General features: G+C 44.7%; 1 protein-coding gene across 2 annotated transcripts in view; it reads left to right on the plus strand.

Annotated features, from left to right (window-relative positions):
• Positions 1 to 21,502, plus strand: part of LOC134344745 (uncharacterized) — a 129,990-nt gene that overhangs the window by 42,847 nt on the left and 65,641 nt on the right. For both annotated transcript variants that reach the window (XM_063044826.1, XM_063044827.1), the window contains exon 3: positions 9,884 to 10,036. In XM_063044826.1, the coding sequence (XP_062900896.1) occupies positions 9,884 to 10,036 (153 nt within the window). The remainder of the gene's footprint in view (positions 1 to 9,883; positions 10,037 to 21,502) is intronic.

Below are 21,502 nucleotides of genomic sequence, written 5' to 3' on the forward strand. Positions count from 1 at the left end.
CCGATGATCTACCTGGTAGGCTCTGAAAATCTGTGCCAGCCAACTGGTAGGAGTGTTCAAGAACATTGACAATCTCTCGCTGCTGCAGTCAGAGGTTCCCACCCACTTCAAAATGGCCACAATCATACCAATGTCTCTAGCGGTAAGATGGCAGTGCGTGTAGATGCAGTAGCCTCTTGGGGGCCAACCAAAGGTGCTTTTTCCCTTGTTAAATGTGCTTTTATGCATGGTAAGACTATTCTTTAATCCAATAACTACCTGTACAGCAGGTCCACAGCATCAGTGAGCTGCTGATTGTTCGGAGTAGTCGGCTGGGGTGTCGTAAGAGATGGCCTGCAGTTTGGAGAAAGCAAGTCGGCCTGCCAAGCTGGAGAGGTTGAATCGGGCCGTCCCGTCAGGGATGTCGAATCCGGCCGTCCGGTCGGGGATGTCGGATTGGGCCGTCCGGTCGGGGATGTCGGATCGGGCCGTCCGGTCGGGGATGTCGGATCGGGCCATCCAGTCGGGGATGTCGAATACAGCCGTCCGGTCGGGGATGTCGGATCGGGCCGTCCGGTCGGGGATGTCGGATCGGGCCATCCGGTCGGGGATGTCGGTTCGGGCCGTCCGGTCGGGGATGTGGAATCGGGCCGTCCAATCGGGGATGTGGAATCGGGCCGTCGGGTCAGGGATATCGGATTGGGCTGTCTGGTCAGGGATGTCGGATTGGGCCGTCCAGTTGAGGGATGTCGAATCGGGCTGTCCCGTTGAGTATTTGGAATCGGGCTGTCGGGCTGTCAGGCTGGGGATGTTGAATCAGGGCATTGGGCCTGGGGATTCAAGCTAGGCTGTCGGGCTGGGGAATTGGAGTCAGGCTGTCGGGCTGGGAGATTGGAGTCAGGCTGTCGGGCTGGGGAATTGAAATCGGGCTGTCGGGCTGGGGAATTGGAGTCAGGCTGTCGGGCTGGGAGATTGGAGTCAGGCTGTCGGGCTGGGGGATTGGAGTCAGGCTGTCGGGCTGGGGAATTGGAGGCAGGCTGTCGGGCTGGGGGATTGGAGGCAGGCTGTCGGGCTGGGGGATTGGAGTCAGGCTGTCAGGCTGGGGAATTGGAGTCAGGCTGTCGGGCTGGGAGATTGGAGGCAGGCTGCTGGGCTGGGGAATTGAAGTCGGGCTGTCGGGCTTAGGGATTCGAACTGGGCGGTTGAGTTGCAGGAGAAGCCAGTTTCGTTCGGAAGTGCTGACCTGGGTGGAGACCATGCTGCTGCCTGCTACTCAGAAGCATTGGGGTTGGTGCCTTCAAATTGGTGTGAAGGGAGCATGCAGTGACACTGTGAGTGACCGTCTTGGACTTTCCTTTTGCGATTGTAAGACCCTGTTGGACATTGGTTGCCATAGGCCTGCTTCTCTTGTTTGGTGGCGGGAAAGCAGTGTTGCCTCGGTTGTCGATAGGACTGGGCCTCAGTCCTCGGGCTTGCGTTGTTATGTGGCATCCAGGCTCAGTTGGGGGTGGCCTCGTGTCCGTGCTGCCCTCCAGTGGTGTATCGGTGGAGTTACAGGCCGGACTGCTGGGAGCCATCAATTTGCGGGACTTGTCGCTCGGGAACTTAGTCTAAAAAAAAGATGTATTGTTTTCCATACGTCCTTTTTTCCCCTTTCTCATTATTTTAAATGCACGTGTATGTTCTTGCACCTTGGCCTCAGAGGAACTCTGTCTCATTCGGCTATATCAATGTATGGTTTGAATGACAATTAAACTTGATTTGATTTGAAAAGCAGGGTGAACTGCCTCAGCAACTATCGCACAGTTGCATTCACATCTGCCCTGATGAAGTGCTGTGAGAGGTTGGCTAGAATCAACTCCTGCCTAAGCAAGGATCTGGACCCGCTGCAATTTGCTTACAGCAGATGCAATGTCACTGGCTTGGATCACTGGACAATAGCAATACCTATGTCAGGCTGCTGTTATTTACTGAGGAACAGTGTTCAACACAATTATACCTTCAGTACTAATCAACAAGCTTCAAACCCTGGGCCTCTGTACCTCCCTCTGCAACTGGAGTCTTGACTTCCTCATTGAGAGCCCACAGTCAGTGTGGATCAGAAATAACTCCTCTTTCTCACTGACGATCAACACTGGTGCACCTCAAGGATGCATGCTGAGCCCACTGCTCTACTCTCTCTACCCTCATGATAGTGTGGCTAGGCACAGCCCAAATGTTGTCTATAAAGTTGTCGATGTCAATTTGGTTGGCATAATTTCAGATGTTGACAGTGAGGCGTACGGAAGAGTGATAGATCATCTGGTTGAGTGGTATCGCAACAACAACCTTGCAATCAATGTCAATAAGACCAAGGAATTGATTATGGACTCCAGGAAAGGGAAGTTCAGGGATCATACACCAGTCCTCATTGAGGGATCAACAGTGGAAAGGGCAAGCAGTTTCAAGCTCCTGAGTGTGAATGTTATCTCAAGATCTATCCTGGGGCCAATATATTGATGCAATTACAAAGAAGGCACGACAGCAGCTATATTTCATTAGGAGTTTGAGGAGACCTAGTCTATCACCAAACACTCTAGCAAATTTCTACAGGTTACCAGGAGAACATTCTACCTGGTTGCATCACCGTCTGGTATGGAGGGGCCACTGTGCAGGATCGGAAAAGGCTGCAGGAAGTTGTAAACTCAGCCAGCTCCATCGTGGACACTAGCATCGAGGACATCTTCAAAAGGCAATGCCTCAAAAAAGGATACATCCATTATTAAGGACCCCCATCACCAGGGCATGCTCTCTTCTCATTGCTAAAATTATGGAGGAGGTACAGGAACCTGAAGACACGCTTAGTATTTTAGGAACAGTTTCTTCCCCTCCACCATCAGATTTCTGAATGGACAGTGAACCTATGTATGCAATCTCACTATATATTTTTATTTTTGTGCTCCCTTTACACTACTAATTTAATTTATATATATTCACAACATATGCCAATGATATTAAGCCTGATTCTGATTCTCTTCTCCAAGGAAAGCTATCCGATCTGTCTTCCATACAGCCAACCTACAGGTTAATCTCTTCTGCACCGTGTTCACTACAATCACATACTCCCTATTGCACACAATAGTCTGGTGGCATATCTACCGTTTCTTATAATTATGCCAAAACTTCCTGTTCATATACGGTTATTTTCTGTCCCCCACCTAATAAAGACAAATATCCCTTCAGCTCCATGTACAGATTACCTCTGAGGACTCTAATGGCCCCTACTCTACCTAGTCCCCCCTGCAGCATGGTAGCATTGTGGTTAGTGCAAGTACTTTACAACACTGGCTGTAAGATCAGGTTTTGATTCCCAAAGCTGACTGTAAGGAGTTTGTACATTCTCCCCGTGACTGTGTGAGTTTCCTCCGGGTGCTCTGGTATCCTCCTATATTCCACAGATGTACGGATTAGAGTTGGTGAGTCCTGGGCATGCCATATTGGCACCGGTGGTGTGGACTGTTGTGGGCTGCCCAGCACAATCCTCACTGATTTGATCTGACACAAACGATGGACTTCATTGTACGCTTTGATGTACATGTGCCAAACAAATCTAATCTTTATCTTTAAGCAGATAAAGCCATCCATTTGAGTAGCATTTGTACTGACAGAGTGATCAAAGTTCCTAGTGGTAGTGAAAGAAATATAGAAATTAAATCTGGAGAGGATTAAAACTGCCAAGCAGCTTGATCCTGCCTATTTACTGTATGTACACATTATACCACCAAGCTGTACCCCTGACTGCTTGCAGGAAAGTTTTCTTAATCAGTACATCAAGGTCCCAACCAGAGAGCGTGCGATAACACAGCAGCAAATTTTTTTCAAAAGTGTTGTTTCTTCAGAATTTTTTTTTTGTTCATGATAGACCACTTACAGCTGAACACAGATATAATTCCATACTACATGTATCGTATAGGAATTTGCAGAAACAAGTAATTAACTTTTTTTGAATATACTGCATTTAATTGCGTAACACTGCTGACGCTTTGCAATAGTTCAACGAAGTTAAAAATGCTTTATTGATGGTCTTCATTAGTACTCAGTATCTGAGGCCAACAATAATCAGCCAGTAGTGATGGATTCTAGTTGCCCTGATACCATTTCTCCATGATTGCAATGTCCTGGTGAAATCTTGCACATGCTCATCACTGACAGTGTCAAGATTTGCAGGGAAGAAGTCTAAGTGGAAAGAAATGCAAAACGTTAATCTTTAGTGATGTTGCACTTCATAGTATTGCATGCTTGAAGCATGTTGTCAACCAACTACATGTAGTTTGCTGCTCTGCAGTTGCTAGGAAAATTTTCAACAACACCCTTGAATGCCTTCCATGTGATTTTCTCCAGTTCCATTAAAAGTTCTTCAAGTTGCTTGTCATTGATGACACGTTTGATTTGTGGACCAACAAAAATGCTTTCCTTAATCACGGCATCAGTTATTCTGGGAAACTGGTGACAGCAGATTCCGTCTTTGTAATCTTGAACGCAGTAATTCTACTATTGCCTTTGACAAACCCATGTCTCTGACCAGGTCATTTAACTCAGATTGAGTTATCAGATGATGCTCACCCAGTGTCGTTTTCCATTGCTGGCTCATACTTCATGGCATCTTCGTCTGCTCCTCTGGACTCCATGTCTCTGCTGGCTAGTCCTGGCAGACTATTGTTGTGTAGCACAGGTCTTGTGGCCGAAGGGAGTCAGGGGTAATCAATGAGTTTCTTGTTTTTAGCAGCGAAACCGGACACACTGGTCAGACCGAAGTAGCAGTCTATCATATGATCCTCCCACACTTGCAATATCATCAGGACAGTGAATGGCATTGACTTCCACGTACCTCTGAGCCAAAATGTGTGGAGCCCAGGCTTTGTCTTGATTACCAGCTTTACACCCAAAGTAGAGCTCGTTGGCTTTCTTAATAAGAGGAGTCATGCTCCACCTTTGAGATTTAAGCACATACTCGCCACAAGTATCACAGAAAGTATCTTGGCTGTTGCAACATTGGGGAGACATTTTGCAATCATAAATACTCCTGAAAATACAATTACTTTCTTAGAATGAGCACACACGCGCCTAGAGCATGCACATTAAAGTGATCGCAAACTGATATACATGTAAACACAATGCACAGAATAGTGTGTGCGTGATACTTTTATAGCCTTTCGAGAACTTGTCCTGCCATGCAGCCTCTGCCCTGCCTAAGTATGCCTAGGCATGCCTAGACAAGATCGAAAACCTTTCCATTTACATTGTGGGCAACTGTGACAGAGCAGCTCTACCACAAGTAATTTCTCTGTTCCCCCCCCCCCCCCCACCATAGCCTTGTAATTCACATTGTCCTGTCTGGTAGTGCAGAGGTTGTGCTTACCGGTCACACACGCTCAGGGTGGGCTCAGTAGAAAAGTTTATTTTGGGGAATGGGGAAGAGTGCCGGCTCCTGAAAATGGTTAATTATTGATTGATTTTGTTGTGAATGTCATTGTGGACATTTGTAAGTGTGAAGAAGGATGTGAATTTCTGTACCTTGGTTTTTGTGTAATTGTTCAGGCAGATGGCAACAACTGTACCCCCCCCCCCGCCACCCCATTCCCGCATTCCAAAGAATGGACTCCCAGAGGAGGAGATCCCTATTAACTTTTCTTTCTGATGGATGAGATGAGAGAAAGAGAGTACGGTAAGGTGTTTTGCTTTCAGACTGAGGTTTTGAAGCTGTAGTCCTAAAGGTCTGATGGTATACATTTGTATTTTTCTCTTTTGTCGTTTTTGCTATTTTGCCATTTTTTCCTTTGTAAATATTTTTGCACTTTTTCAAGAAGTGTTCCACCTTTTGGCACACAATAAACACTTTTGCACGGAATATGCTATTGCAACCTGTCGTCTGGGTATTTTTAAAGTCCACACCTTCATATGGGCTGGCGGCCCTCACCAAAACCCAACAGTGTGGCAGCAACATTTTAATTGAGTTGAATTATAAATTGAAATAACAAAGATGGGTGATTTCAGAAACATCGTGCATGATAGGGAAATTTCGTAAGTGATCTTGATGATCAGCAAGCCAAGATCCATAAGATATACCCAAAAGTGTTCAGGAAGGAAAATCTTTGTTGTCCAGTGTAATGGATCTCCTATTAGGGAAGGAGACAGGGCAGGTGACAGAAGTTTGTGTAAAGGAATGCTTTGTTTCTAGTGATCATAATGCCATTGGTTTTAGGATAATTATGGAGAAGGATAGGTCTGGTCCTCTGGTTGAGATTCTAAATTAGAAAAAGGCCAATTTTTATGGTTTCAGAAAGGATCAGCCAAGTGTGAATCGCGCCAGGTTGTTTTCTAGCAAAGGTGTGCTTGGAAAATGGGAGACCTCCAAAAGTGAAACTCTAGGAGTACAGCTTGTATGTTCCTGTCAAAATAAAAGGCAAGAGTAACACATTTAGGGAATCTTAGTTTTTAAGAGATATGAAGGTTTGGTTAATAAAAAGGAGGTGCATAGCAGGTACAGGCAGGAAAGAGCAAATGAAGGGCTTGGTGGGTATAAGAAATGCCAGAGAATGCTTAAGAAGGAAATCAGAAGGGCTAAAAGAAGCCATGAGGTTACTCTAGTAGACAAGGTGAAGGAGAATCCCAAGAGCTTCTACAGATAAATTAGGAGCAAAAGGATAGCTAGGGACAAAAGTGGTCCTCTGAAAGATCAGTGTAGTCATCTATATGTGGAGCTGAAAGAGATGGGGGAGATCTTAAATGGAGTTTTTGAAGTTGTATTTACTTGGGAGATGGACACAGAGTCTACTGAAGTGAGACAAAGCAGCAGTGAGATTATGGACTGTATATGGTTACGGAGGAGAAAGTATTTGCTGTCTTGAGGAAAGTTAGTGTGCATAAATCCCCAGGACCTGACAAGGTATTTCCTGAGACCCTGTGGGAGGCTGGTGCAGAAATGGCAAGGACTTTTGCAGAGATACTTATGATACCCTAAGGCATGGCTGAGGTGCAAGAGTATTGGAGGATAGAACATAGAACATAGACTAGTACAGCACAGTACAGGCCCTTCGGCCCACAATGTTGTGCCGACCCTCAAACCCTGCCTCCCATGTAAGCCCCTACCTTAGATTCCTCCATATACCTGTCTAGTAGTCTCTTAAACTTCACTAGTGTATCTGCCTCCACCACTGACTCAGGCAGTGCATTCCATGCACTAACCACTCTCTGAGTAAAAAACCCTCCTCTAATATCCCCCTTGAACTTCCCACCCCTTACCTTAAAGCCATGTCCTCTTGTATTGAGCAGTGGTGCCCTGGGGAAGAGGCACTGGCTATTCACTCTATCTATTCCTCTTATTATCTTGTACACCTTTATCATGTCTCCTCTCATCCTCCTTCTCTCCAAAGAGTAAAGCCCTAGCTCCCTTAATCTCTGATCATAATGCATACTTTCTAAACCAGGCAGCATGCTGGTAAATCTCCTCTGTACCCTTTCCAATGCTTCCACATCCTTCCTATAGTGAGGTGACCAGAACTGGACACAATACTCCAAGTGTAGCCTAACCAGGGTTTTATAGAGCTGCATCATTACATCACGACTCTTAAACTCTATCCCTCGACTTATGAAAGCTAACACCCCATAAGCTTTCTTAACTACCCTATCTACCTGTGAGGCAACTTTCAGGGATCTGTGGACATGTACTCCGAGATCCTTCTGCTCCTCCACACTACCAAGTATCCTGCCATTTACTTTGTACTCTGCCTTGGAGTTTGTCCTTCCAAAGTGTACCACCTCACACTTCTCCGGGTTGAACTCCATCTGCCACTTCTCAGCCCACTTCTGCATCCTATCAATGTCTCTCTGCAATCTTTGACAATCCTCTACACTATCCACAACACCACCAACCTTTCTGTCATCTGCAAACTTGCCAACCCACCCTTCTACCCCAACATCCAGGTCGTTAATAAAAATCACGAAAAGTAGAGGTCCCAGAACAGATCCTTGTGGGACACCACTAGTCACAATCCTCCAATCTGAATGTACTCCCTCCACCACCACCCTCTGCCTTCTACAGGCAAGACAATTCTGAATCCACCTGGCCAAACTTCCCTGGATCCCATGCCTTCTAACTTTCTGAATAAGCCTACCGTGTGGAACCTTGTCAAATGCCTTACTAAAATCCATATAGATCACATCCACTGCACTACCCTCATCTATATGCCTGATCACCTCCTCAAAGAACTCTATCAGGCTTGTTAGACACGATCTGCCCTTCACAAAGCCATGCTGACTGTCCCTGATCAGACCATGATTCTCTAAATGCCTATAGATCCTATCTCTAAGGATAGCTAATGTTGTTCCGTTGTTCAAGAAAGGCTCTACAGATAAGCCAGGAAATTATAGGCTGGTAATCCTGACATCTGTAGTGGGTAAATTATGGGAATTCCAAGTAAGTTATGGGTATTCCAAGGGACCGAATATATAAGTATTTTGATAGACGGAGATTGATGAGGAATAGTCAACATGGCTTCGTGCAATGTATGTTATGTATAACCAACCTCATAGAGTTTTTTGAGGAAGTTACCAGGGAAGTTGATGCAGGCAAGGCAGCGGATGTTGTCTATATTATCTTTAGCAATGCCTTTGACAAGATCGCACATGGGACTTTGGGCAACAAGGTTCAGTCACGTGCCATTTGGCGGGCTGGGGGTTTGGGATTTGATGTTCTTGTTGCTGTTGCTCTGTGTGAACAATCTATTCATTTTTGTGTGAGGGAGGGGTTGGGGGTTTGGAGTTTGCTAGTTTTTGTTTCTTGTTTTCATGCAGGGGGATTGATGTCTTCTTTTAACTACTTCTATGTTTTTTCTGTATTTTATGGCTGTCTGGAGAAGACAGATCTCAGAGTTGTATTCTGCATATGTACTTTGATAATAAAATGAACCTTTGAACCTTTGAACAGGTATGTAGATTTGTAAAGAAAACTTTTGGCACATTGCCTGTCATAAATCAAAGTATTGGGTGCAGAAGGTGGGATGTTATGTTGAAGTTGTATAAGATGTTGGTGGGGCCTAATTTGGAGTACTGTATGCAGCTTTGGTCACCTACCTACAGGAAAGGACCTGAGCTATAGGGAAAGGTTGAACAGGTTAGGAGTTTATTTGCTAGAGGATAAAAGAATGAGGGAAGTTCTCTATCAAAATATGAGGGGCATAGATAAGGTAAATGCAAGCAAGCTTTTTCTACTGAGGTTGGGTGAGGCTACGACTAGAGGTCATTGGTTAAGGGTGAAAGGTGAAATGTTTAAAGGGAACATGAGTGGGCACTTCACTCAGAGGGTGGTGAGAGTGTGGAATGAGCTGCCAGCACAAGTGGTGGGTGTGAGCTCAATTTCAGCATTTAAGTGAAATTTGGATGGGTATATGCATGGGAGGGGTATGGTGCGCTACAGTCCAGGGGCAGATCAGTAGGACTAAGCCGAGTAATAGTTCAGCGTGGACTAGATGTTTCTGTGCTGTAGTGTTCTATGACCCTATACTTCCCGATGAAACAGAAAAATATGATGATTGTAAAAGAAAAGTTGAGTCGCTTTACTCAATGGGGATGTATTGGAAGGTCTCAGAGCCATTGGCATCACAATTGATAGGCTCTAAGCGGTTATGTAAAGAGGCCATTAGCAAACCAGCAGTATGATTAAAAAGGGAGATTAAGGGAATTTTAGATCAGTTTTAAGACAAAAATAAAATGTGGAAGATTGAAAATGCAAAATATGAGATAAAATTGTGGCTGTTTAAGAGCATTATATTTGATCTCAGCATTGATGGGGTGGGTAGTCAAATTCAATTATATTTTAGGTGCTGTGATTTAAGTCACTGCGATAACTCTTCCCTTTGCTTTCCAGTTGACGCTTGCTGGGCCTGAGACATCTGCAGATCCACTGCCACCAGTCACTCTGAAACCACTGCTAATGACAATTCGAGATGAGCGTTATATGTATGGAAAGGAGCTGTATGTCTGGCATGTTGCTCTCAGCAATGAGGACATTGCAAATTTAGTAAGTTTAGATATTGATTCTGTTCTGCTGAAAAGTCCTGGGCTTTGAAAGAGAAGCAATAAATCACACTATTTTGATGGATTAGCAATTTGCACTTATAATATATAATTAAGTCCAGTACTGGGAAATATTACTAAATGTAGCACTACGATAGCAATTTATACTCTACTAAAGGGGTTCCCAACCTGTGTCCATGGAGCCCTTGCTTAGTCATATTGGTCCATGGCATAAAATCAAATCAAATCAAGTTTAATTATTATTCAAACCATGCACAGCTACAGCTGAACAAGACAGTGTTCCTTTGGGGCCAAGGTGCAAAACATTCAAAATAGCAAGCACACATTCAAAAGTAGCGAGTTACACAATTCAAAATATCCAGCAAAGAAGCACGTTCACTTGAAATAAAAAATATATGTAGTCTAAGACCCTGAGCAACAATGTCCGGCAACACCTTGGCCGCCAACACCAGTCCAGTTACTCTGATCAATGAGCAGCTCACTGACGGAGTAGCCCTGCAGTACCCACTGTTCTTGGAGTAGAATTGTCTTTGGTTCGTTGGAAAAAGGCTGGGAGCCCCTGCTCTACAAGCTGAATAAGTCCTACTTCCATTACAATAGTTTTAGACAAATCATAATTCATTATGGAAGGGTGAAATATGTTTCTTTTTATTTGGGAGCAGCTGATGGTTGTGGGGATTTGGGAAGTAGAGGAGTAGATATGAATTTGCTGGGAACAACAGGAATTCTGCAGATGCTGGAAATTCAAGCAACATACATCAAAGTTGCTGGTGAACGCAGCAGGCCAAGCAGCATCTATAGGAAGAGGAGCAGTCGACGTTTCAGGCCGAGACCCTTCGTCAGGACTAACTGAAGGAAGAGTGAGTAAGGGATTTGAAAGTTGGAGGGGGAGGGGGAGATCCAAAATGATAGGAGAAGACAGGAGGGGGAGGGATAGAGCCGAGAGCTGGACAGGTGATAGGCAAAAGGGGATACGAGAGGATCATGGGACAGGAGGTCCGGGAAGAAAGACAAGGGGGGAGGGGTGACCCAGAGGATGGGCAAGAGGTATATTCAGAGGGACAGAGGGAGAAAAAGGAGAGTGAGAGAAAGAATGTGTGCATAAAAATGAGTAACAGATGGGGTACGAGGGGGAGGTGGGGCCTTAGCGGAAGTTAGAGAAGTCAATGTTCATGCCATCAGGTTGGACTTTTTCTCCCTCTGTCCCTCTGAATATACCTCTTGTCCATCCTCTGAGTCACCCCCCCCCCCTTGTCTTTCTTCCCGGACCTCCTGTCCCATGATCCTCTCGTATCCCCTTTTGCCAATCACCTGTCCAGCTCTCGGCTCTATCCCTCCCCCTCCTGTCTTCTCCTATCATTTTGGATCTCCCCCTCCCCCTCCAACTTTCAAATCCCTTACTCACTCTTCCTTCAGTTAGTCCTGACGAAGGGTCTCGGCCTGAAACGTCGACTGCACCTGTTCCTATGAATTTGCTGGGAGTTATTTCATGGCATTAAGTATGAAAATTGGATTTTCATAGAATTTTGACTTCTTCCTCCTTCTTAAACTGTACACTTTTGATTTCTCCTGTCAGAATGAAATGTCCATTATTCTTCATTTCTAACACGTGGTAATGAAACATACCACCAAATGACATTGTAGTCAGACAAAGAACTGTACTGTCACACTCAAAAATAATTCTCAGCATTGGGCTGGTCATGGTTTAAAGTTTAATCTTCTTGTGAAATGTTACAAAACAGCTTGTCAATCTAAAATCCTCACATAATAGAGGCAGGTGTTCGATCGCTCAGTCACACCGTCGCACAAATAACTACCTGCTCTGGAGTTCATCTGGGGGAGAATGACTGTAGCAACTTGGTTGCAGACAGTCTGCTCGGAGAACAACACCACACTCAAAGAGTTATTCAAACAAAGGTGGAGCTGAGAATAATTTCATCCTTTATTCACTGGTTTGGGGAAAGGAAACAACTTCAAAGTAATGGGATGAATCACAATGCTGGAGTCAGTGAGTCCAACTAGAAACACCAGCTCAAACACAAGAAAGTCTGCAGATGCTGGAAATCCAAAGCAACACACGCACACAACACTGGAGGAACTCAGCAGGTCAGGCAACATCTATAGAAAAGAATAAACACCTGAAGACCTGAAGAAGAGTCTTGGTCTGGAAAGTCAACTGTTATTCTTTTCCATTGATGCTACTTGCCCTGCTGAGTTCCTCCAGTGTTGTGTGCGTGTGTTGCTTTGGAAACACCAGCTTCCAGCTCTATGAACTTCACTGTGTCTCGTCAAATGTAAAAGTCACTCTGTTGCTGAGTGGACTCAATAGCGGGGACCAGGCTAGCTGAAGTCTTCACATTTAAGAGGTATTGGAAGGTACTAATGTGGGCAAGTCAGAGTGATATAGATAGGCACCACAGAGAATGTGGATGGGTTGAAGAGAGTGCCCAGTTCTCTGCTGTACAACTCGCTGAGTCTGTGAATCAAAGATGTCCCATCATTTGTTGATGGCATGAAACGTTCTTTTTCTTGTTCTTCTAAAGCTTCTAAACCAAGCCTAGCATGAAGAATTCACCTTGAAGAGCACTCAGCAGCTGCCTGCTTTAAATCATTTGTGGATCAAAGTTCAATGTTTGAAGTAAAATTTATTATCAAAGTACATACAGTATATGTTATTGTTTACTATCCTGAGATTCATTTTATGGATAGGCTTCATCACCCCTCTCAAGGAGGTGTCTTATGTTTCTAGGCAACATCTTACTTTCTCCAAGCCATTAATGAAAAAAATGAACAGTGACATACAACTTTTCCTTGAATAATTATTGTGGTTATTCCGATCTTTGCCTTTATTCAAGTGGTCGTGTTGAAACAACTCTTGCTAAGTCAATGCAAGGGTCACGAATTTAACTGACTGAATGGCCTTAACCATCATAAGATGTTTATCCCAATCCTTTCTCTGCCTCCCAGTTAGCATGATGCATATATATTCTGTGTGTACAAAGGATATGTGATTCCACAAGCGAAAGCTATTGCCTTTAGAACTCTGCTGGAAACTTGTTGAAGTTTTCTACTTAAAAAAGCAGAGCCTCAATGTTTCTCTGTTCATCTTTCCCTCGAGTTCCCTCAATGTTTCTCCATTCATCTTTCCCTCGAGTAGTTTCCTCATTGATCACACTTGCCCATTTGCATCATATAATTTAGCTAATATTTTCCCCTCTGACTTTCTAACTACTATCCCTCGTCCATCACCTAACTTTCAACATAACAATGACATTGTACCCAAAACTCTACACCTGCTCCTCTTTCACAATGAGCCACTTACCAACCCAGCCAGCTCTGGGTTAGAAGCTCTCTCATTTCCTGTTCAAGCACCATAAATAACGCATCAAGACAGGGAAAGTCATAAGGTTGTGTTGCAGAGTTGGGTGAATTACCAATAACTCGGGTTCCGTTCTGGGTGACGTGGCTCAAAAGGCTGGAAGGGGCTATTGAGTGCTGCATCTCAAAAAACAAATAAATCCCGTCACTCTCTGTAAGGAGTGTGTACATCCTCCCCATGGAATGTATAGGTTTATTCCGGGTGCTCCAGTTTTCTCCCATAGTCCAAAGACATACTATTTGCTAGGTTATCGGGTGGTTGTAAATTACCCTGTGATTAAATCGGGGGGGGTGGGGGGTACTGGGCAGCATGGCTGAAAGGGCCTGTTCGGTCCTATATTTCAATCAATAAATAGGGATGTTTGAATTTTCAATGTTAGTTTTTAAATTAATATCCATAGATGACTGTCAATACCACCAAGACAGAAGTGGTTTGCCAATGGAGTACCAGTGTCCCACCCACTCTACCTGCCTTCACTGTTGGTGATGAAAAGCTGTCAGTAATGCCATCTTTTAAATATCTGGGGAGCATTCTCTCTGAGGATAGCAGCATTGACAACGACATCCAGAGCCGCATTAAACAGACATCAGCTGCCTTTGGGAGACTTCGGCGTAGAGTCTTTCAGAACAGAAGCCTTCGTCCCTCCACAAAGGTCGCTGTATACCAAGCGGTCTGTGTCACCACCCTCCTTTATAGCTGTGAAGCTTGGGTAACCTACAGCCATCACATCAGGTCCTTGGAGCGTTTCCACATAAGCTGTCTCCAGCGCATCCTGGGAATTACCTAGTGTGAGTGGGTGCCTCACACTGAAATACTTGTTGTAACGTTCCGTTATATTGGCTCGTGTATGTCTAGGGGAATCCCGCCCAGCACCTGCTTCAACACTCCCCTCAGGGTCAGTCGCCGCCCAAATCAATCACAAACATCAATCACCAGTCAGCACACCCAGTAAATTTTAACAAATACACTTTATAGATATTACTAATTCTATGACATTAATATGTATTTGATACAGAGAGGAAAGTAATGGAAAAAAAAAGGCGCCAACACTTATCAAAGTCCAAGTTCTTCGCACGCTACCGTTGGAGCTCAATTCGACGTCAGACGACCACCCGAATTCCGTCGACTCACGGCTCGGGACCACCCTGAGTGATCGACCGGAGCCTCTCCACACGTCCGCCGTCCTCCTCGTCTCTCCTCCGACTCCCCGCCAAAACCCAGTCCACAGTCATATCATACAGCATGGCATCCGAAAACAAAATGATACATAACCACCCATTGGCTAATAGAACCTTGTTATCATCATTTTAAAGTAAAACAAACTGTTAGCGCACACTCTCTGCAGCGTTAAAACACAACAAAGCCGCATTCCCCAGATTAACATAACAAAATCGCCATTTTAAATGTAACAAAAGAAAGACCAACTGCAGGAGTATTGAGGCCATGATCACCCAGCGTCAGCTGCAGTGGCTGGGGCACGTGATAAGGATGCCCCCATGTCGGCTACCCCATAGAGTGTTATACAGCCAGCTACATCATGTTCTACGCTGAGTTGGAAGGCCGAAGAAGCGCTATAAGGATCAGATGAAGAATGCTTTAAGGAAGTGCAATATCAGACCCGAAGACCTGGAGGAGGTTGCTGCTGACTGTACCACTTGGCGACAGCTGTGTAGGGATGGGGTTCGTATTCTGGAGATGGAAAGAAGAGAGCAGAAGAGAACCAGGAGAAAAGAAGCCATGGTTGCCACCACTGCCACATATACGTATCCCACCTGCAATAGAGCTTGTGAGTCCAGGATAGGAGTGTATAGTTATCAAAGATCTCACCATTAAAGGAGTGGACATCGTCATTGGATTTAAATGGACAACCGAAGAGAGAAATCCATAGATGATCATTGCAAATTATTGCCTCTCTTCAGCCTTCAACTTTCCTTGTCTAAAACCTATGTAATACTTTCATAGAACATAGAACATACAGATCTACAGCACATTACAGGCCCTTCAGCCCACTATGTTGTGCCAACCGTGTAATCTACTCTAGAAACTGCCCAGAATTTTCCTAGCACATAGCCCGCTATTTTTCGAAGCTCCATGTACCTAAGAGGCTTCGAAAAGACCCTATTGTATCCGCTGTCACCACCACTGCCGGCAACGCATTCCACACACCCACCACTCTCTGTGTGAAAAGCTTACCCCTGACATCCCCTCTGTACCTACTTCCAAGCACCTTAAGACTATGCCCCCTCATGTTAGCCATTTCAGCCCTGGGAGAAAACTGGCTATCCACACGATCAATGCCCCTCATCATCTTTCCATCCCATATTTGCTTCAAGGATACTCGTGTTTTAACATACCATCTTAACTTTCTCAATGTCATTTTATCTACCAACGTATTTGCTGCAATAATTTAGTCAGCTATCTCTTTCTTTCCTGTGAATTACATTAACCATTTCATGAGACAGGATTGTCAAGTAATTGTGTGGGTCTGAGACCCATTTCTCGGTGCAAATTTACCGAATCGTTTTCATAGGTCAATTACTTCTTTTGCAACCTTGTTTCAATTGCACGTTCAGAGCAGGTCAATATCTGTTGGCGTTACATTAATATGTAATGTTAGCAGTTCAAATCCACATTGGATCTTTTCCTTTCTGATGATATTTTGCTTCCACATTTGTGTTTGAGGATATATTTGAATTGCTGTCATCCTATTCAGAGCAATGGATAAAAGTTATTGTTTAATCTATTATTTCCATAATCCCTTTAAATGATTAGTTCTGCATTCAGCTTAAAGTCCTGGTTACTAGCACAGCCTTATTCGATTAACTTAGATCATAGAACGATCGGAGTTGGACCACAAGTAGAGTCAGAGCGTTAGTGTCAGAAACGTGGGTTCAATTCTGACCTCGGGCGCTGTTTGAATGGAGTTTGCATTTTCTCTCTGTGACTGCCTGGGATTTCCCCGTGTGTTTCAGTTTCCCCTCTCAGCCCAAAGATGAGTCCATTGGTGTTTTAATTGGCTATGGCAAGTTGGCCCTGGGGTGTAGATGGGAGGGTAGTAAGAATCTGGAGAGAATAAGAAATGGAGTTAACACAGAATTAGTGTAAAATAGGTGGTTGATGTTCAGCAAGGACTCATTTGGCCGAAGGGCTTATTTCTGTACCATTTCTCCCAATTACTCTATAATATATCATACTATTGTTATTTGAATTTAAATTTCAGAATCCCAGATCTAAATATTGCGGAACTAACAGGTTTTGCCAGGTTAAAAAGTCTTGTCCCCATTAACTCCTTATTCTTTTAAGCACAGTAATCTCCTCAGAGCAGAAACCACTCCGACCAAATTAAACACGAGAAAATCTGCAGATGCTGGAAACCAAGCAACACACACAAAATGCTGGAGGAACTCAGCAGGTCAGGCAGCACCTATGGAAAAGAGTATGCAGTTGATGTTTCGGGCCAAGACCCTTCTTCAGGACTGGGGGGGGGAAAAAGAAGATGAGAAGTCAGAGTAAGAAGGTGGGAGGAGAGGAAGAAAAAGAACAAGGTGGTAGGTGATAGGTGAAACCGGGAGGAGGAGAGGGTGAAGTAAGGAGCTGGAAAGTTGATTCGTTAAAGAGATAACAGTCTGGAGAATGGGGAATCTGATAGAAAAGGAAAGAAGACCTTGGAAGAAAGGGAAGGAGAAGGAGCACCAGAGGGAGGTGATGGGCAGGTTAGGAGATAAGGTGAGATTGGGAAACAGGGATGGGGAATGGTGAAAGGGGGAGCAATTAGCGGAAGTTCAAGAAATTTGAAGTTCATGCCATCAGGTTGGAAGCTACCTGGGTGGAATACAAGGTGGTGGTACTCCAACCTGAGTGTGGCCTCATCATGGCAGTAGAGGAGGCCATGGACTGACATGTCAGAATGGGAATGGGAAGTAGAACCGAAATGGATGGCTTCTGGGAGATCCCGTTTTTTCAGGCGAATAGAGCGTAGGTGCTCGGCAAGGCAGTCTCCCAATCTACAGTATGTCGGGTCTCAACAATACACAGGAGGCCACATTGGGAGCACTGGATACAGTAGATGACCCCAACAGACTCACTGAAGTGTTGTCTCACCTGGAAGGACTGTCCTAAATGGTAGTGAGGGAGGAGGTGTAGGGGCAGGTGTGGCACTTGTTCCGCTTGCAAGGCTAAGTGCCAGGAGGGAGATCAGTGGGGAGGGACGAATGGACAAAAGAGTCCCTGTGGAAAGTGGAAAGTGGGTGGGAGGGAAAGATATGTTCGGTGATGATGTTAGAGATGGCTATATTAAATTTGAGCTTCTTGAAGGCAAAATCTTAACTTAAAATCATGACAATAATATGTAACCTCTGCCTGTGGGTACGGTTTAAATGCCTGAAACAAGATATCTTGCTGCATCACTTGTGGTTGCCAAACCCTAATCCCACCTCATTTTAAAAGGATTCAATCCATTGTGGTGCTGCCGATGAGCCCAAGGGGAAAATTTGACCCTGTAGCAAAACATTATTTCATTGTAACTTCCAAAGCCACATTCACAGTTTTCCCTTAAAATAATAAATGTCAAAAAGGATCCTAGTGCTTTATAGGATCTAGTGTGTAATGAATGTCAGATAAACAAAATCAGATAAATGTTCGATTGAATTATTCAACAGTTGCCAAATCTAATCTGATTGAAAACAAAAACTTGGCTCAATCAGTGCTCTCTGGTTATTGACCTCTTCATCAGAGACAGGGCTCCTTTTAATCCCTTCTCTTTAACACTTCGATAATTTAGTGCAGATTTTAAATAATTTTAAACAGGAAAGCTGTTAGAGAAACATCAGACAGAATTGAGAACTTCAATGAGTGGGGAAATGTCTGTGGCAGTGTTAGGTTTCCTAAGCCATATTTTTCCATCATTTTAAGCAATAAATATTTAAAATTCTAATGTGTAGTATTTGTCCTTCCTTCACTTGATTCCATGCCTTGCTAACTTCTGATTATATTCACGAACTTGCTCATGTTCTGGGAGAAGATGTTACAGTGAGTTTTTGAGCATCAGAAGCTGTTTGCCTGCATGTGTTCAGTTTTGTCCAGCCAACCCAAAACATCAAGCAGGATTTAAGAAACAACTCTGGTGTATAAATCCTCAATTCAAAAACTAGGAACAATAAACTGGATGATTTAAGAAGGAGCTGAACCACTATTTGACTTGGTCAGTGATTGCATTATTATAAGTACATGAATTAACTACAAAAATATACTCTATATAAAAAAACTGACCTCTGACATCTCCCCTAAACTCCCCTCCGCTCACCTTAATAACTCTGGTATTAGCCACTGCCTCCCTGGGAGAAAGACATCAACCGACATGTTATAATTTTATACAACTGAATTCTCCAACTTAAGGTAACCTTCTCCTCCTCTGTCCCTTTTCTCTCTCCTTCTGATCTACCAGTGTCTCCTACACCCAACCCAGCACCCCCACTCCCACTAACCTATTTTGGCCAATCATGATGAAGTGTCTTGGCCCAAAATATCACTTTCTTATTCCTCTACATCAGGGGTTCCAAACCTGCGGTCTACGGACTCCATGAAAATGGACAAGGGAGAGCCAGTGGATGTAGTGTACCTGGACTTTCAGAAAGCCTTTGATAAAGTCCCACATAGGAGATTAGTGGGCAAAATTAGGGCACATGGTATTGGGGGCAGAGTACTGACATGGATTGAAAATTGGATGGTTGACAGAAAACAAAGAGTAGCGATTAACGGGTCCCTTTTGGAATGGCAGGCCAGTGGGATACCGCAGGGTTCAGTGCTGGGACCGCAGCTGCTTACAATATATATTAATGATTTAGATGAGGGAATTAAAAGTAACATTAGCAAATTTGCTGATGACACAAAGCTGGGTGACAGTGTGAAATGTGAGGAGGATGTTATGAGAATGCAGGGTGACTTGGACAGGCTGGGTGAGTGGGCAGATGCATGGCAGATGCAGTTTAATGTGGATAAATGTGAGGTTATCCACTTTAGTGGTAAGAACAGGAAGGCAGATTATCATCTAAATGGAGTCAAGTTAGGAAAAGGGGAAGTACAACGAGATCTAGGTGTTCTAGATGCATGCAAGTACAGCAGGCTGTGAAGAAAGCTAATGGCATGCTGGCCTTCATAACAAGGGGAATTGAGTACAAGAGCAAAGAGGTCGTTCTGCAGCTGTACAGGGCCCTGGTGAGACCACACCTGGAGTACTGTGTGCAGTTTGGTCTCCAAATTTGAGGAAGTACATTCTTGCTATTGAGGGATTGCAGCGTAGGTTCACAAGGTTAATTCCCGGGATGGCGGGACTGTCATATATCGAAAGATTGGAGCGACTGGGCTTATATACTCTGGAACTTAGAAGGCTGAGAGGGGATCTTATTGAAACATATAAGATTATTAAGGGATTGGACACGCTGGAGGCAGGAAGCATGTTCCCGCTGATGGGTGAGTCCAGAACCAGAGGCCACAGTTTAAGAATAAGGGGTAGGCCATTTAGAACGGAGCTGAGGAAAAACTTTTTCACCCAGAGAGTGGTGGATATATGGAATGCTCTGCCCCAGAAGGCTGTGGAGGCCAAGTCTCTGGATGCTTTCAAGGAAGAGGTGGATAGAGCTCTTAAAGATAGCGGAATCAAAGGTTATGGGGATAAGGCAGGAACTGGATACTGATTGTGGATGATCAGCCATGATCACAGTGAATGGTGGTGCTGGCTCAAAGGGCCGAATGGCCTACTCCTGCATCTATTGTCTATTGTCTACTCGGTTAATGGTGGGAGTCCATGGCATATAAAAGGGTTGGGAACCCCTGCTCTACATAGATTATGCTTGACCTGCTGAGTTCTTCTGGCATTTTGTGTCTGTTACCGTGCTCTATTACCCACACACCCCTCGCCACACTCTACTGTTCCCACTGCCTTCACCATCTCCCGATTTGCTTCCTCTCCAATCACATTCTACCATCTGCAGTCCTCTGTTGTCTCTGTCTATGATCTAGGCAGAGCAGGGGGAAGGAGGATGGAGAGACTTAAGGTTACCCCAGATGCTCCAGTTTTCCTCCCACAGTCTACAGCCTTGTCCTTGGTTTTCAGACCTATTCATCACCGTCGTCATTATGTGCCCTGTCGTAAGACATGGGTGATCATGGTCTATGATCATAATTGTTCTTGGCAAATCTTTCTGCAGAAGTGGTTTGCCATTGCCTTCTTCTGGGTGGTGTCTTCACAAGATGGGTGACCCCAGCCATTATCAATACTCTTCAGAGATTGTCTGCCTGGCACCAGTGGGCGCAAAACCAGGACTTGTGATATGCACCAGCTGCTCGTACGACCACCCACCACCTGCTCCCATGGCGTCACGTGACCCCTTTCGGCGGGGTGCGGGGGGAGGAGGTAGCTAAGCAGGTGCTACACCTGCAGCCTAGCAGAGGAAAGGAGCGCCTTACACCTCCTTTGGTAGAGGCCTATCTACACCCTGCCACTCAGAGGAGGCGAGTAGGAGTCAACTCAGGGTTGGTAATGAGGTTGCAAGAGGAAGAGTGGTAACAGGGAAATAAGTATTTGCATTAGGATAATGGGATTGCTTTGAAAGCTGCCATTGAGTCAAAGGGCTGACTGGCCTCTTGGGAACTGGTCTAAGGAAGCAACGGATGCTTTGGCTGAGATCTTTCAGAATGCCTTGAAACAATCCAAGTGGATTAGAAAATAGCAAATGTTAACACCACTCTTCATCAGCAGCAACACACAACGCGCTAGAGGAGTCCAGACGGTGGGAAATGGACAGTCAGTGCTTCAGGCTGAGACCCGACATTACGACTGGAAATCAATAGGGGAGATAGCCAGTACAAAATGGTGTGGGGGAGGGTTGAAATAAGAGCTGGCAGGTGATCAGTGCATCCATGTGAGAGGGGGATGATTGGAATATAACGGAGGGGGAGAATGGGAATGATGTAGAAAGCTAGGGGTTGATAGGTGGAAGTGAGAAAGGGCTGAAGAAGATGGAATCTGATAGGAAAGGATAGTGTACCACGAAATAAAGGGAAGGAGGTGGA

The sequence above is a fragment of the Mobula hypostoma genome, chromosome 4, assembly GCF_963921235.1.
Source record: "Mobula hypostoma chromosome 4, sMobHyp1.1, whole genome shotgun sequence".
Classification (NCBI taxonomy): Eukaryota; Metazoa; Chordata; class Chondrichthyes; order Myliobatiformes; family Myliobatidae; genus Mobula; species Mobula hypostoma.